The sequence below is a fragment of the Vidua macroura genome, chromosome 1, assembly GCF_024509145.1.
Source record: "Vidua macroura isolate BioBank_ID:100142 chromosome 1, ASM2450914v1, whole genome shotgun sequence".
NCBI classification, from domain to species: domain Eukaryota; kingdom Metazoa; phylum Chordata; class Aves; order Passeriformes; family Viduidae; genus Vidua; species Vidua macroura.
This window is the reverse complement of record NC_071571.1, coordinates 113,563,521-113,577,184: the sequence shown is the minus strand read 5'-3', so window position 1 is coordinate 113,577,184 and position 13,664 is coordinate 113,563,521. Positions and strand designations below refer to the sequence as shown.

At 33.3% G+C, this 13,664-nt stretch overlaps 1 protein-coding gene across 1 annotated transcript in view; it reads right to left on the bottom strand.

Moving 5' to 3' along the window:
- Nucleotides 1-13,664, bottom strand: part of SNTG1 (syntrophin gamma 1) — a 311,423-nt gene that overhangs the window by 41,547 nt on the left and 256,212 nt on the right. Inside the window, exons 13-14 of the mRNA XM_053997588.1 lie at nt 4,939-5,055; nt 627-698 (exon numbers count right to left, since the gene is read on the bottom strand). Coding sequence (XP_053853563.1) covers nt 627-698; nt 4,939-5,055 — 189 coding nt within the window. The remainder of the gene's footprint in view (nt 1-626; nt 699-4,938; nt 5,056-13,664) is intronic.

Sequence of the window (13,664 nt, the reverse complement as noted above, 5' to 3'; positions counted from 1 at the left end):
TCATTTGAGAAATTTTGAGCATCTGTTTTTCACTGTTTTTCACAGAGAAAAGACCAGACAAAATGATTCTGATTGAATTCACACTTAAAAATTTGAAACAATGTACAATAATGGTTTAATTAACTTGCTACTCATAATTTTATCTTTCTAAATATGTATCATTATCTCTTCTCATTTATTACACTTCAGACAGACAAGAAAATGGAAAAAATAAGACAAAAGTTTTCAGAAGGGTATTGCATATTTTAAAGGCTCTGTTCTCAGTCCTAGTGAAATCATACATTGCAGCTGCTATTGGTTCCATCAACATATTTGAAAACAACCAAACTGATCACTGCCTCTTTAGGTCCTCAGTTAGAAAAGGAAGTGTTATACTAGTTACATGTGACATTATAGCGAAGCTGTAAACCCCATACAGCATTATGAAGAAATAAGGTCATTTCCTAGTCAAAATCAGTTTATTTCCAATTTTGCCAGGCCTTCTAGTTCAATTCTGTACCTACTGACACCAGAACTTCTGATATTTGACTTTAAAGGGATAAAAAATAGATCTCTTTTTGCAAGGTAGTTAGTGTTATGCTCTTGTCTGTCAAAGTGGCAATTTATTTTATACTTTCTTATCATACCTTGAGAATTTTGCACATTATCTCATAAACTGAAAATGTTTTCTCAGCTCGTGTCCAATCCCAGGTTGTGACCTTTAAAAATAAACAAAACACAAAATAAACAGAAAAAGAAGTTATTTTGTTGGTTTTTAAGAATTAAGTTTATTAAGAAAAAAAATCCCAAAACTATTGACATTGATTAAAATATATTCAGAAAGACCAAGCACTGCCTCATAGCAACAATAGCAGGGACCAGACTGTTCCATCCAGGCAAGGCTTAGGAGACGTCCTCCCTGTCCTTACAATGCAGTTCTTTTGCATGCAGCCTGCTCTGTGCAAAATGATGATACTTCCCCTGGGAACTTGCAGGGGTTGCAGTGAGATCCTGAGAGGATACAGCCCTTGAATTCATCTCACAGAGCCAGGGCCCTGTCTATTAGAAAACATGTTTCTCACCACTTTCCTCCTTGTAACTGTGTGCTGCTATTTGCTCCCAATCACCTACAGCATTTGCAAATCCATAAAAACAATCTCCAACCTTGCAATGTCCCAGACACTTACCCCACATGCCTTGATATCCAGGGGGGAAAAACAAAGCATGAAACAACACAGGTAGATATTAATTTTCTTTTTTTCTTACCAAGATCAATCTACTCCTAAATTCTAACAAACTAAGATTTGAAGAATAGTCTTTTTTCTTTCCTCTTTGTTTTGGGATTTCACAACTGTTTATAACTGTGTTCATTTTAGGCAACTGTTTTGCACAGAAAAAACTCATATATAAAATAATTAAATTAAAACATAGAAGGGTAGGTGTTAAGAATTAAATAAGACAAAAAATAATTAAATTAAAACATAGAAGGGTAGGTGTTAAGACTTAAATGAGACAGAAAGTGATAGATGAATATATTCAGTAAGGGAAGAGTTAAGGCAATATCAGAACAGTGTATAAAATTTCCAAGGAAAACACAAGCAGAAAACAGGAAAATCTCAAATAAAAATCTCAAAATAAAGAAGAAGGCACAAAATAGAATGAAATTGAGGTTATAAATGAAAGAATAATCATCCTAATGGCAAGACACTTTGGACAGTGGCCCACATCCAAAGGAAGACAGCTGTATCATTAAATTTGTTAGGCACAATGAAGGCGTTGATGAAAACACACATTACTGCTTCTACAAGATTCAAGAGAAACTTTTGAAAAATGTTTAATAAAATATTTTCTAGAGCCCAAGGAACAAAATATTCTATGAGATCTATTTATCTCTCATTTAACAAGAAAGTAATCATTAATAGATCAAAATTGTTTTGATATTATACAAGAAAATTCTATCCCTAAATAATTTTTAGTTATAAACATTGCTGTAATGGAAAATCCTTTAAGGAAATCACAGGCAGGAATGAAAAGTTCAAAAACAGTGTTATAGTTCCTCTTCTATTAGAATTTTCTTTATTTGCAGTCATTGTCAAATGTAGTCTTCATTATCTTATTGAACTGTGGGTATTATACCACAAAGCTACTCTTTCTCCTATGGACAAAAAGATAAATTTCTCACCACAAACAAAAAAATGAGGAGAGGAGTCTTGCTACAGTCCCACTGAGCACACAACACCCAGTCCCACCAGATGAAGTAATATTGTGCCATGAGGAAAAGTCATTATTATTGCTCCTGAAGAACAAAGCCATTTGGAGCTATGTTTAAAAACTTACGATAGGCTCCATACTTTGGGGGGAAATATAAGAGCTCCCTCTTCTCCCCTGGTTTCCTGCTTTAGTTTGTACCTGCAAAGGGACTTCTTTTCAAGTCAAACCAAAATTCTTTCTGTACAAAGATATGTGCAGAACAAAAGCAATTGTAGAATTAAGACACCCATAGAAATTGCTGCACCATTCACTTTTAATGTTTTAATTTAAAATATAGAGTAGCAAAAGAAAGGATGGTAGTGGCTCTTTATCAAGTAAATTTCCAATTATAAATTGGAAGAAATTTAAACCACCAGACTTGACACAATTAATAATTCTAAAGAATGAAATGTGCCAGGAAATAATAGGAAAAATAGTATAGAAGTAATTTTCTTTAAAAATTTCAAAATGAAAATAAGAAACACTAGGAATGCTCTTTTATCTCAGTATGGGAAGTAGAAGTACTATTGATCAAAAGGATAAAAAAAGAAGCAGGGGGAGGCTGTTGATAGACATTGTTTAAACACATACTTCCCTATTGTGTTAGATTTTGGCAGAGGCTGGGGAAATACCTTTGTTTGACTTTCTAGTTAAGAAAGTTTGGAGGACATCTCTTTACAGGAAACAACTTTTTTTTCAAGTAGTTTATTCTGCACATACAATTAAAATAGTTTTTATTTTAACTACACTTTATACATCTCCTAAAAAGAAGCCCTGAAACTGTCATTGAAACTTTGTTCTTAATATTTTCTAATCCCTGGAAGAGACAAACCTGCAGAATAGCAAACATAACTGTATGTGTACAATTTTGCATATAGAAAATAGGATTTTAGAAGTGTGCAATTATTATATACGTTATATGTTGGAACTTGACCTCTAGGGTCCCTTCTAACATAAACATTCTATGATTCTATGTCTTTAAGGCAGCTCTGTAGGAGCTCTTCCTCTGTCCTAAAAAAGCACGCTTACCATTCTGCTTCCCTCCTACTCCATGAAGAGAAAATATTTTTCTCTGCATTTGAACAGCTTTTCTATTTTAGACTAGGAACCAGAATCTGGCAATACAAATTTGTTTTCTGCTTGCAGCTGAGCTGAAACCAGAGCTATAACAACTTGAGGATGAATTTCTTGTCTTATATGATAGCAGCTTGCCAAAATCTTCCTTACTCACATCACCATGGTTGAGATTCTTCATATGAACATGTTCCTTTCACACCCATTAATCATCCCCCATCAGACATTTACCCCCTACAAGTATATTATTCCTAGAAATTTATGATTCTTCAGTAAAGAGGCTTGTGGTCTCTTCCATAGTTCTTTAAAAAGAATAATCTTCCTATTTTCTATTGAACAGGATTTCTTATAATTGATTCTGATTTTATCTAGTACCCAGAATGGGTACTAGGTAAAATGGGTACTAGCATTTGACAGGCAGCAAATGCTCAAGTAGGTCTGGCAAAGACAGGGATGTTGTTTTTGAATTAAGGTGCTTGTTAGCATAATCTGACATTTTAATCTGACCCTGAAAAATATCCACCAAAAAAAGCCAAGATCCCATTAACAGACCTGAGAGAACCAAAATCCCACACCTGTGAACTAGTCTACAAACACTGAACACATAAGGTTTTCAGTTCACACTTACTCCCAATTCCCATGTCTTTCACATGTTTTTAAACCTTTAGTAATGATCAATCTAAAGATTTGCAAGATAGCTTTGAACTACCTCAGGAAGATATTGCCCCAAGAGGTGGTAGATGCCCCATCTCTGAAAACATTCAAGACCAGGTTAGACAGGCTCTGAGCAACCTGCCCCAGTTAAAGGTGTCGCTACTCGCTGTAGGGAGGTTGGACTAGATGACCTTTAAAGCCCCCTTTCAACCCAACTATTGTATTATTCTGTTTCAGGCAGGAAGGAGCTACAGCCTGGATCTGACAAACACAGGGTTTAGCAGCAGCCAGAAAGGTCACCCAATAAACAGGAAAAATTAATCCACAAGACTCTTCTTGCTGCAGGCATGGTTTGGACTGCTACTGTCTCCTTAGCAACTGCCTTAAAAGTTAGCTAGAGGATCTTATATGTACCATAAGACTGTGAAATTAAATTGCTGAGTGTAAGACAAGCCCTAAAAATTTGCCCAGTATTCCATGTGAGATTCCAATTAATATATTTAACTTAATTTCATTTGATTCCCTACCTACCTTTTGGTGTTCTCAAGCAGCAAAATCTTACATTCAGGATGGAATCTAAATAGAGACATATTGCCATCTCCACAATGTGTAAAAAGCTTTGATATTTCCCCAAATCTCAGCAGTTTCTCTGGAATGATTGCTCAGTTTTAATCTAACCATCTTGCTTCAGGCCTGTTCTGTCCGCCAAAGGAAAATTAAAAGCTCCCTTTTAACATGAGCAGATTTTTCTTTTATTTTTTTAAGTGTTCATTTAAGTGTGGGAAAATAAGTTCTTGCTAGATATCCAATCATCTGATGAAGAGCTGTTTTCTGTCACTTCTATCACACACATCCTGGAACTTTTCAATGCTGTTAGTTGCAGTCCTGCTAGCCCAATGAGTGATATCTCATTGTATACATTACATGACATTATTTTATTTAATAATATTTATTCTCACTAAGTGTAAGAAACATACTTACTGGAGGTGCTATAAATTTATACAGGGAAGCTCCCCTCAGTGCTAGAAACTTTGGTGTGTACATTCGGTCCTGAAGGGAGTCTTGTTCCCGTTCTTCTGTCCAGCCCATGTAGACTATCTGACAAAAAAATCAATAGTGTTGACAATTTCTCAGAAATTTTCTTTTGTTGCAAGTATTTCACGTGCATAAACTGATGTCTGTCAAATTTAACATAGCTGCAAAGCTTGAACCCCAGACACAATATTGTACATTGTCAGTTTTTATAAATGATGCCTGTTAGGACAATGCAAAAACATGAGAAGAAATACTTATTGTACTAGCAACAACAAAAAACCTAGACCACATACTCCAGGGATGTTAAAGGTGCATTCTACATATTTACTGACAGATCACACCAGTGAAATTTATTTTAAACAAAGTGTAAGGAGCCACCAGTCAGGAATTCTAGGTCTAGCAACTGCTATTATACAGCAACATAGATAAACAATACGATGTTACAAATTTCATTTCCAATTAATGTTGGTGTTTTTTTTTTTTTCTCCCTGAAAATCTCTGTGTAGGAGTTTTGAACCTTTTTGCTTAGAAATAGGAGATTAGCAGACTATTTTCAGTCACTATTTTGAACAAATTTCATCTACAACAGAGTTGTAGAATCCTGTAGACCCTTACCACTTCCTGCAGATCTTCTGACACAGATGTTTGAACTAGAACTTATTCCAGCTCACTTTAGGATGCAATTTCCTACCTATCCTGTTAATTTTGAGTTATTTAATACCAAATCCTTAAAGAATAGAACAACATAAGTCACCACTATGCCAGGATCTGGAGAACCACTGAACAGGGAGTAGACACATCAATGGGACATTTGATTTAAAACCATGTCATTAGTAATAAAATACATTTTCCAGTGTGCATGGGTACACTACTGCTATGGAAAATAGTTCAACCCATATTTCATACAGTGCTGCTAATTTGATAGATCTATTTTAAAATGCCTCTGTGAAAGTCATCTCTACACTAACAAAGAAGTTATAGGACATGGTCTTAAATAATGTAAGGAAAAAAAGTAATAATAATGTAAGGAAAATGGTAATAATTATATAACGAAAAGGTAAAAAAGTCAACAAGTTTGTAAGTGCACCAATGATATGAATGTCCCTAAAATTAATGTTTTTACTGCATGTTTTATCCTCCCAGATTTTGAATGTTGTGTACCTTTTGAAAAGAAATTTACACTAATTTATTTATGTACTTTTAGGCAGAGAATTTTCAGCAACATTTCTTCCTCGGATACGCATTAAAATAAATAGTGGGTCTATTCTTTTTTCTTTTTCTCCTTTTTCTTTTTTGGGGGGAGGGGTGGGGATGGGGGAGGTTGTATTTTTTTGTCATAACACACTGGAAATTATTAGCTTTTTCGAAATCCCCTTGTATGAAATCAATACTACTAGTCTCTGTCACAGTTTATTGGATATTTTATGGTCTATAACCAGAGACAGGGAGAAGGTCAATTTTTCTCTTACTACAGTGACACCTCTATACTTAATTATTTTGTCAATATCAAACACTAAAACTGTCATATAGTCTCAGGTTCAATGAAGAACATATGCTCGTTTGGTGACTAAATAAGTTTATAAAAGTCAAAGTTTATAAAAACTTATAAATAAGTTTATAAAAGTCAAAGAGAAGACAGATCTGTACCACAATATTCAAGCATCAAAAAGAATGCTAAACACTGTATTTTTATGCAATAACTAAAAAGCCATGTTCTCTGAAATCTCATTCATTCCTGAATGAAAAACTATTCAGAAGGAAAAAAACAAACAAACAAACAAACAAATAACTGGCTGGTAAAGTAAGAGAAGTTTTAAATTATTTAAATTCAATGTTTATTCAAATTTCTCAAATTTCTGCTGTTTCATATGCTATCCATAAATAAGATCTTCATCCCTCTGACTTGATTGCAGTCTCTAGATCTCAGTGACTGAGGTGGATTTACACAGAAGAGGTGTATAAGTATAAAAAAATTGTAGTACTATGTGCAGAAGTTTGGCACATTTTCTGTCTATAACTGAAGAAAATGCATTATCTCTAATTTCTAGGAATTGAAACATCTATGCTTCAAACTCAATTCAATTGAATTAATTTGGTTTCATCTTCATTTTTTTAATTTAAATTGGACACACAGCAAGATATCATCTTGCCAGATGATATTTGATATCACTGTAACACTGTATGTAATTCCTTTTTAGTGTTTTTCTCTTTCATATTTTGACATCTACTATTCATCACAATAACAGGATACAGTCACTCATGCAGTGCAGATGTATTGATATTCCACATTTGATTGACTCAATACTAAAGTAGCCATGAAATTCAGAGCAATTGCTCCCCTAGATATTTCTCCCTTTCCCCTGTAGATCATGAGGAAAAATTAGGTTGATTTTCCAGACAACCTGCTGTACCAAAAGTTTTATTAACAGAAAAGCATTTCTCCTTCAGGCTCAATACCTATTATTCAACATAGAGAGGAACTGTCAAGCAAAGGCTGTATGATTAGAAATAGGGCCATTTACAAGTTTGTTTGAGTGCATGTGCATATTCACATGTGTGGATTAAAATAGCACAGGTTATATTCTGGAAAATAAGGCAAAACTAAACAAATTCTTGCTAACTATTTTAGTAGATAACTCTGGGAATTATGATATGTTTTAAGTTCCTAAAATGATCTCAGTTTATCTAAACATACTAAATGTGTGAAATTAAGTAAAATATTGCAATTTTTTAATACAGTGAATGTGAGAAACTGTTGAAAATTTTCACTTCTTAGTTAAAATAGATGATATTTTTTAAACATTTCTGTTAATGGGAAATTTCTGCTTTCTAAAAAAGCTTTGACCTATAAAAACTTAGAGAAACTTATTTACTGAAAGGGATTGTAACTTACAAATTAATAGTTCATGCATATATAAGAACTGAAATATTGGATGAATATCATATATGACTGAGAGTTTTGGACCGTATCTCAGTGTAGCTGCACATGGGGACTTGGCACAAATGGCATTTGAAGAGATTATGAAATTCCAGAATTTTCATTTCTGAAAATAAATGCTTAGCACAGACACATGAGGAACAGATATAAATGTTAATCACAAATACATAGCATGCTCCTTTATAAAACCAAAAATCTATTTAGTTTTCAATCTTATCAACTTTTCTTGAGTCCCTATAAAACTGTTGATTGTTATCAACTAGTCTGGAAGGGGTGCTGCAAACAGATTTTATTTATGATTCACATTTCATTTGAAAGATAATTTTCGCATTCCTGGTTTCTAACTTACCTCAAGCAGCTCATTCTTCAAAATCAAATGGTGACACAAATTAGTTAACTTAGTGGCTGCTGGTTCAGTAACAAAGATTCAATAAGTCATTATGGTTTATGAGTTGAATCATGGACAGTTTAAAAAAATCTATATTGAAATGATAAATTAAACAGGACAATTTCTTCAGTCAAAAATCCATAATCTTGTAATTTAATATGTTCTTAAACCACACAGACATCCTAATCAAGCAAGATAAATTGCCATATTTCATATCAGTCCAATATATTGCTAAAAATGACTTAAATAGCCTTGACTATCAGAGAGACATTTTCAGAGTTTTTACAGAGATTTCATTATATTTTAAGAAAAATAGTAAGACAAAATGCAAGGAAATATCCCCAAAATGAAATGTAATATCTATGTCACATCATAAAAACGAGGCAATTCAAAGATCAGAACAGATGCACTGACATCTTTTTATCTTGCAAGTCTGAGACTCATACTTACATTATGTGAAACTGTCTGTAGGGAGACAGGATGAACATGGAATCAGAAGACAAATATGTCAGACAACACAGAGGGAAAGTAATGAGGGATGAGAAATTCAGCTAATGATCTCTACTCTGTTTTTAATATAATTTTCTCTGTACTCTTAAAATTAATTTTCTTTAAAGTCTAAAAATTCATTATAGTCAATTGTTAGCAGAAAAACAATAAAAAAAACATAGTGGAAATCTGGGAAAAAATGGAAGAAAAAGGGTGGTCACAACACAATCATTGGCAAAATCTATTCTGCTTAGGAATTGATTTAGGAAAAGGCTTAGGATTTTTATGCTGAGTAAAAAAAAAATTTCAAAGTCAAAAGAAGAAATAATCACATAAAATTTTGAATGGATGCTAGAATAATTTTGCCCTATTGTAAAGTCAAAATGTCTCCTATCCTATTTTTCAGGTTTTTGAGAAAGCTGCTAATCTTTCCAAAGTATTTTTAAATTCCTATGAATTATTTTTTTATCTTCCTCTTTAAAAAAAGTCCACTAAAACTTTAGCTATCACCAATAGCTCTAAAGATTAACTTCATCTTTTTGAACCATTCAACTACGAATAGATTATTCCATCTAAGATTGCACATGTATTGTATCTCACAGCTTAATTTTCTTCTGTGTAAGAACTCACATTGTCATCTTGCTACCAGACCAAGGCTGAGTACAGGTTTTTCATTTGGCTTTGTCTTGTTCTATTTTTGAAATGACCACACAAAAATTGAGGAAACATTATCAGGTCTTAAAATAAATAGTGTCAGAGAAAACAGAAAATATTTCTTAATTATGAAGGATGATTTTTTGCTTACAATCCAGATAAATGAAAACTGTTTTCAAAGATTGTAAACAGTGCACATTTGCTTTCTTAGCAAACAACATCAGAATCAGAACAAAGACAGATGTTTGCAGTAACAAAACTTGCCTGGACCTCCATAGAGATCTGTCCAAAATTGACAGTGCTGTTGAAAAACCTGCACAACAATTTATGCTACATCCAACAGCATCCCATGAGAAAACTTAACATTTCCAGTGAGATGTACTGGATCTTGCTAGAACTCAGGACTATATTGACTGCTGCATGCCATCACTCCCTCCACAGGTTTGAAACTGATGGCTACATGTGGATACAGGACAGTTTTCCAAACAGGTAAAGAACTGTGTGTTGCTTTTCCAGGTTTTTTCTTCTTCTACTAATCCAGAGAAACATTTTGGCTCACTCATTGGGTTTTTCCAGTGCTACATGTTAATAGTCACAGCTTATTTCAAAGCACTCATTTTACTTATTTAAGACTTCTAAGTAGCTGTTTATTGAAATAAATTCTTCTAAGACAAAGTCTATTTGAACCTTAATTGGGCAACTGTGTGCCTTTGTCAAAATGTCAACATTAGAAGTTGGGATTTTTTGCCTCTCTTAAATTATTCAAGTCAATGCACAATTATGTGTATTTAAAATTCATTACAATTTGAATTTGTTCATTTTAATAACGGTGATTAGCATTTAGAAAGCACAGACTTTTTCCGAGAAAGACCTTAGGCAGCTGTTATTACAAAGATGGATTTGGATGCAAACTGCAGTATTAGATACCAATCTATATTAATTTTGGGAGTGTGTGCGATAGGAATCAGTACAAAAATAGCTCACGCTAGTACTGTCTTCCAGGATATTGACTGGGTAATTAAAAAAAGATAAAATATGAACGAAAGTAGCTTGCCAGCATGTGGCAAACTCCCTGAAATGCAAAAGGGATGTGTGCATTTTATACATTAAAGCATTTTCCTGCTAAATAGGTATGGTAGCTAGATGATGAAAAAAAAAAACTCATGTTATCTAAAGTAATCTGCCTTCCTCACTCGACTGACCCTTCTCCTTCTTGTAGACTTCTCTTATTTACCCACCACATAACTCACCTTCCGAGCAATTTACACATCAACACAATTTAAACATCCCTGAGCAGGTTCATTTGATTACCAGGTTTACCACTGAGGAGGCTCATTCCTGATGATATCAGAGGCATTTTACAGCTGACCTGAGAGGCTTCAGATCTTCACTGATACTCTCAACAGAGCAGCTCTCAGCAAACACTTTGAAAATGTGCAGGTCACACACATTTCCTGACTAAAATAATTACTATATATCACACTATCATCATTCCCCCCTCCTTTTACTGTTGTATAACTGCAACCAGTTATTTGCTTTATTTTCTGGGAAAAAAAAAAAAAAAAATCTTTGATATATGGCCATATTTTAATTCCTACCAGTTCATTTTTCACCTGAAATTCGAGGTGATATTCAGGTACAGGCACAAGAATGGCTCTAAATTTTAATCCAGGATGAAATTTCTGGGGGATTTTGATGGTTTAAATTAGATAACAGTGTGATACAACAAGCTCAGCACTCGTGGGGAAAAAAAAAAAAAAAAGTAAACATCATTTATTTTAAAGCCTAGTAGCTTGATTGTTTTTAAAACTTGTCTTTTGATTAATGGCATTTTTTTCCTTGTCTAAATGTGTACAGCATGTATTTTTCATGCCTAAAATCCTAAAATAAAAATGGGTCAAACAAAATTATTTCAAATAATCAAGCTGGAGGGCATGACCTCTCCCTTTTGATGAACAATCTATCAAATTAATCTTTTTCACCTCTGGGTAGACTACTGAAAGGTGCTGAATGAAGAAAAAGATCAGAATATTACAAGTCACCAGTGTCTTTCAGATTTTTGATGGTGCCAATGAGCAAACAACTGGCATATTTATCCTTCTTAAATACTAGTGAGAGTGAAATATTTACAGAAACATTTAATAATATTCCTAACTTGTCTCAAGAGTATCTTTCAATTAGATTTCAATGACTGGCAAAAGATAATTTTTGGATTTTCTTTTTCTGCTTCTCTGAAAAAGACTGGTAAGCAGAAGCTGGACAGGATTAGTGCAATTTAGGCTACGTGGCTGTCTCTGTGAGACCATAGTGCTCATGCAGATGCCTTGCTCACATCCTGAACTTACTGAACTCAGCCAAAGGAGATGGTAACGTGGAAGAGCCCCAAATGACTGAGTATACAGAAAATTCAGATGATGGGGAATAGGTTGTCCGAAATGAATTTTAGTAATAAATGTTTTGAGTTTGCATAACATCAGAATTACACTTCTATAGAATTAGATGTTTACATTTCAAAGTGCTCACAAAGCCAGAATAAACTTGCAAATAATCAATGTATACTTAAAGTTGTCTTTGAAGTCCCTGGTGTTGCTATTTGCACAACAAAATAAACATACCAGAGAGAAATCCCTTTTTTTTGTATCAATGACTTCACAAGATCTGCCTAAGAAATATTTTTATACCTTTGTGAGAACAAAGCTTGACAATTAGTAGTTCACATATATATGTAATTATACAAAAGCCTTTTTAGACTTAAAATATTTTATTTAAACATTGCATGGAATCATCATAAATATTCAATAGAATAAATCTATCCATGGCTACTTGCTTACATTTCCATTCTCAATAATTTAAATGGCAACTGATGAAAACAGCTATTAATGCTTGCAAAATTTCTTTGACTATTTCTACTGAGGAACAATTATTTTCAGTCCTGTCTGATTATCAAAATAAAAAGTCTTCTGCAAGCTGAAACTGTCCTTAAGACTTTCTCAGGGCTCTCAGAGAACACAATTACTGCTTATAAACTCTCAGAATAATAAAAGTAAATAAAACCTTCAAAAATTGAAACGTTTTAGACCAGCATTACATTGCCTCTCAGAAGTACAATTCTTTCAAGCATTCAGTGCCTGTAACTGAAAGAAAAGTAAGTCAACAAGAGTTGAAATTTTATTTTCAAAACACATGGAACCTACAGATGAGAAATGTTGCTGCATCTGCACAATGTCTTTGGAGAATCAATGTTACCACTGCCAGTTATTAACAGGGCAAAAAAATAAACCAAGAGATGTTATAAAATTTTAATCAAATCAATAAAGAATACTCCCTAAGGTAATTTTGTATCTTATTAACTACAGCAAATAATCTTTTGTCTAATGATTTCACAGTTTTCAAGACCATTAAGCAATAGGTCTAATTAAGCTTAATTTTTAAATAGAAAGTGATAATAACTCTTCTTTATTTATAAAAAAATGAACAATGCAGTAACACGTCAGTCAAAATCATATCATGTAATAAGAAATTGTAAATTAATCCATAAATTTAATATCTATAGATAAGTATATATTTTTTATTAGAAAAAACAGACAGCACTTATATACTTTAACTCAAAATGTATTTCAAATATATCTATAAAAGAAATGAAGACCACTTTTGAAAAAATAAGAGTTGAAGAGATAAAACCTGTTTTTAAACAAACTGGTCCCAAAGATCTTCTACTACAGCTGAATAATGTTATGGATCACTGCTTTTCTCTTTCACCTACCTTCAGAATTTGAACTTTCAGTCACAAAAGCCTGAAAAATAAGCTGTTTTTATAAAAACAAATAAATACTCTGCAGTTGAAATCCAGAGTAAATACTTTGACAGTGAGATTTACTCACTACGTCTGTTTTGTAGGACTACAGCAAGAAATTATGGAGCAAAGCACCACTGATGATTTTGGTATTTTTAAATTTCTCAGTTGCTTCTCTTGGTGAGAGATGTTATGAAATCCCCATTCTTAAAGATAGTCAGAATCTGATGGGGGAAAGTCCAGAGCAATCTGATTTATGTAGGCCATTCTCTGAGCAGGATTCTGACCAGATGACCTACAAAACCTCATCCAATATAAATTATTCTGTGATTCTTTGATCTCAAAGCAGCCATATCTGTCTTGGAATCTGTTTTAAAGTGGTCTTGACTTACAGCTCTTAGAAAAACAGC